The sequence below is a fragment of the Triticum dicoccoides genome, chromosome 5A (genome assembly GCF_002162155.2).
Source record: "Triticum dicoccoides isolate Atlit2015 ecotype Zavitan chromosome 5A, WEW_v2.0, whole genome shotgun sequence".
In the NCBI taxonomy this organism is placed as follows: Eukaryota; Viridiplantae; Streptophyta; class Magnoliopsida; order Poales; family Poaceae; genus Triticum; species Triticum dicoccoides.
The window spans coordinates 638655039-638659673 of record NC_041388.1 but is presented as its reverse complement, the minus strand read 5'-3'; the positions used below and the strand labels follow the sequence as shown (position 1 = coordinate 638659673).

Here is a 4635-nt window from a genome sequence, read left to right as displayed (position 1 = left end):
ATAAACAAATATCAAAAAAGTAAATAGTTAAATATAATTATTTAATGCGTTTAATATTGTTTCTGCATAATTCATAGGAGAAAGGTGAGGATCTCTTTAGATTTCCTAATATTCTATGATATATTGTTTTTTAACATGATACTATAAAGCATTTCCTTGCATTTATGCAATATATTTGAATATATGAACATTTATAATGCATCATATCCCACCTACCCACCACTGATCGACACTCTCCCCCGATCCTCTATGTCGCCAATGTTGTTCTTCATATCCACCCTCCATCACTTCTCTCGTGCTACCCAACACGCCCCTCTATCAATATAGAAGCGGGAAATCTTGCATATCTGGAAAGATGGATCATTATTTAATAAAATCTCCCAATATTGGTTTGCCATATTTATTTGAGTGGAGAGCGGTGCGGATTTTTGCATCGTGAAGGCGATGGAGAATGGCTGGCCATGAGCTGCATCTTCCCTTCGGCCCTCTATATATAACACAACATAATCAGGGTACAAAGCACACCATCACCAAGCAGTCAAGCAGCAAGAGCGGGAAGATCTCCATTCTCTTCCTCCTGGACCTCCTCGTCCTTCATCTCCTCCATTGTAAGTTCTAGCCTTAGCCTTCATATCCCTACTCCATCCTTTGTTTATCAATCTTTTTTCATCATCCACCCTTTATAGTTTTTGTATCCATGTATTATATACATGAGTTTACAAGAGGTGAGGTTATATATGTGTAGGGTGTAAGTAGTTCATTTGATCTATATAGTACGCTTGTGTTGACATCCATGTTTATGTCTCTATACATACATGTTGCCATTTTTTATGGTTTATTTTCTATGTTGATGTTATTTGGATGCGTCTATTTTTTGGAGCTACATGATTTCATAAATGGAAAACATGCAAAATTAATCATGCATATAACAATCATCAATCTATAGGATGGAAGGTACCATATTTCTTCTATTACTTATTGATCATGTTTTGGGAATTCTATATTAGTGAAACTATGATGTCACTAATTAATATTACATTTTTCTATTGACTCTTTTCAAGAATAACAATCTCCTCGCGTGTATTTGGCATGAGTGTGTAAGGGAATAACTAATTTCTTTATTCTATTTTCAAATTCATTTAGTTGATCATGGCATCCAAGGCCCAAGGGTCCTCCTCTGTGAAGGCACTAGTTGTTGAGGACAACACAGTTCAAAGGATGGTCCTCTCGCAGAAGTTACACAATTTTCAATGTGAGATTACTCTCGCCGTGAATGGAAAAGAAGCAGTTGACCTATTCCTTGAGGGCAAGAAGTTTGACATTATTTTTTGCGATAAGGACATGCCCATCATGACTGGTCCTGAGGTGCTTAGCTTCTTCTTTGGATTTTCAATGTATTTACAATTTTTAGAAATGTATTGATTTGAACATAAGTCCTTGATTTAAGTTTGCAAATAAACTAAAAATTCTCTTGTTGTGTTGCTTAACAGGCAGTTGTAAAGATCCGTGCTATGGGGGAAACTGATGTGAAGATTGTTGGGATGTCAGCTGATGATGATGCCATGGAGGTGTTCATAAGTGTTGGTGCTGATATTTTTGTGCCCAAGCCTTTCAAGGTTCAGGATCTCGAGTCTATAATTAAGGAAGTCATCAACAAGAAGAAGAACACGATGGTCTAGCACATTCGAACTTCCTTGAGCGATGGACGAAATATTTTTCTGCTTATGGAGCTATGTTTTCTTATGTATGCATTGTTGTGTTGTTTACTTTCATTGTGTTGTTTAATTTCTAAAGATTAATGTTTAAGTTCGTTCGTTCTAAGCAAGAAGAACATGAGACTCTATCCTTCATTCCATGGCATTGATATATTGCTTGATCAGCACCAATATAAATATGGCGCAATGTAATAAATAGCATGCATATTTGTCCATTGTCACTTTTACAAACAATACCAGAAAGAAATAGTTACATAATTTATTTGCCAACTTTAATCAAGGGTATGTTTTGCATAATTTGTCAGGGAGAGGCTCGGAGGTACTTGAGATTATTTTAACATTTTGCGATACATTGATTTTTAACACAATACTCTGAAGTATGTCCTTGCGTTTATAAACCTCCTTAAATAATTTTGTAATATATTTTCATTTCTAAATATTTATAAACCTACTTATCCCTCCCTCCTGCCCTGAGCGCCTCTCTCACATGATCCACTACATCATCAGTGCTCTTCGTCCCATCAGCCTTCCCTAATCCTACATCCATTCTATTGTGCTATCTAACGCATCCCTTTGTCGTCGCATAAGTCACCGATATGGCTTTCCAAAGATGTGCATAATTAATGTATATATATATATATATAATCTCCCAATTTCATTTGCCATATTTATGTGAGCAAAGAGTGGAGGTTTTTTGCATGGTGAAGGAAGTGCAAATTGGCTGGCCATGGGATATGCCTCCCCTTTGCCCATGTATAAGTACCATGGCATACTCAGGGTACAAGGCATGCTACCACCAAATAGTGAAGTGGCAAACGAGGAAAGAGATCCATTCTACTCCACCAGCTCCATTATAAGCTCTTGCTTCAGCCCACATATCCCTATTTCATCCTTTGTTTTTGTACCTTGTTTTATCATCTAACCTGTAATAGTTTTTGTATCCATGTTTTACAAACACGAGTTCATAAGAGGTGATGGTATTTGTGTGTAGAGTGGAATAGTTCATTTTGATATATATATATATATATATATATATATATATATATATATATATATAGTACATTTGTTTGGCATCCATGTTTATGCCTCTATATATACAAGTTTAAGGAATGTATAATGCAAGGGAAACATGGAGAGGTGGTGGAGGGGTGCCTCTGGGGTCCATGTGGACTTGGTCGCGCCCCTGGTTGTGAGTTGGGAGCACAAGGGGCTCATGGGCACCACGTTCTACCCCTCCGCTTCTTGGGACCTTCTAGAATTGAAAATAAGTAACTTATTTTTTTCTCAATTTTCTTGACACCGAAAAATTACTCTCCTGGAAAGTGCAAAAACAAGAGAATACAAAAAATGGTGTTCCTCGCTGTCAACTCCGACCTCCCGAATCTCGTTGTAGTAGTCTGTCATCTTCGCCTGTGCCATCGTTAGGCATGCACCGGTATTCACGCAAAAAAACATGTCCCCGAGGCAAAAATAGAGGAGGATTGAAAGTATGTCTAGAGGGGGTGATTAGACTACTTAACCAAATAAAAACCTAACCTTTTTCCCAATTTTAGTTGTGGGCAGATTTTAGCAATTGACACAAGTCAAGCAATCAACCTACACATGCAATTCTAAGAATGTAGCAGAGGAAAGTAAAACATTGCATATGAAGGTAAAGGGAAGGGTTTGGAGAAGGTAAACCCAATGGAGACACGAAGATTTTTGGCGTGGTTCCGATAGGTGGTGCTATCGTACGTCCATGTTGATGGAGACTTCAACCCACAGAGGGTAACGGCTGTGCGAGTCCACGGAGGGCTCCACCCACGGAGGGTCCACAAAGAAGCAACCTTGTCTATCCCACCATGGCATCGCCCACGAATGACCTTCTGATGACCCACAAGTATAGGGGATCTATCATAGTCCTTTCGATAAGTAAGAGTGGCAAACCCAACGAGGAGCAGAAGGAAATGACAAGCGGTTTTTAGTAAGGTATTCTCTGCAAGAACGGAAATTATCGATAACAAATAGTTTTGTGATAAGGTAATTCGTAATGGGTAAACAAGTAACAAAAGTAAAAAAGGTGCAGCAAGGTGGCCCAATCCTTTTTGTAGCAAAGGGCAAGCCTGGACAAACTCTTATATAAAGGAAAGCGCTCCCGAGGACACATGGGAATTATCGTCAAGCTAGTTTTCATCATGCTCATATGATTCACGTTCATTACTTTGATAATTTGATATGTGGGTGGACCGGTACTTGGGTACTGCCCTTCCTTAGACAAGCAACCCACTTATGATTAACCCCCCTTGCAAGCATCCGCAACTACGAAAGAAGATTAAGGTAAACCTAACCATAGCATGAAACATATGGATCCAAATGAGCCCCTTACGAAGCAACACATAAACTAGGGTTTAAGCTTCTGTCACTCTAGCAACCCATCATCTACTTATTACTTCCCAATGCCTTCCCCTAGGCCCAAGCAATGGTGAAGTTTCATGTAGTCGATGTTCACATAACACCACTAGAGGAAAGACAACATACATCTCAACAAAATATCGAACGAATACCAAATTCACATGAGTACTTATAGCAAGACTTCTCCCATGTCCTCAGGAACAAACGTAACTACTCACAAATCATATTCATGTTCATAATCAGAGGGGTATTAATATGCATAAAGGATCTGAACATATAATCTTCCACCGAATAAACCAACTAGCATCAACTACAAGGAGTAATCAACACTACTAGCAACCGACAAGTACCAATCTGAGGTTTTGAGACAAAGATCGGATACCAGAGATGAACTAGGGTTTGAGATGAGATGGTGTTGATGAAGATGTTGATGGATATTGACCCCCTCCCATTTAGAGGATCGATGGTGATGACAATGGTGGCGATTTCCCCCTCCCAGAGGGATGTTTTCCCGGCAGAACAGCTCCGC

The 4635-nt window shown here is 39.0% G+C and overlaps 1 protein-coding gene across 1 annotated transcript; it reads left to right on the top strand.

Annotated features, from left to right (window-relative positions):
• Positions 1 to 506: 506 nt before the first annotated feature.
• Positions 507 to 1831, top strand: LOC119298221 (two-component response regulator ORR42-like). Its single transcript, XM_037575703.1, has 3 exons — positions 507 to 608; positions 1144 to 1365; positions 1491 to 1831. Exons 2-3 carry the CDS (start codon positions 1150 to 1152, stop codon positions 1677 to 1679), a joined length of 405 nt encoding a protein of 134 aa, XP_037431600.1. The 5' UTR covers positions 507 to 608; positions 1144 to 1149; the 3' UTR covers positions 1680 to 1831.
• Positions 1832 to 4635: the final 2804 nt, after the last annotated feature.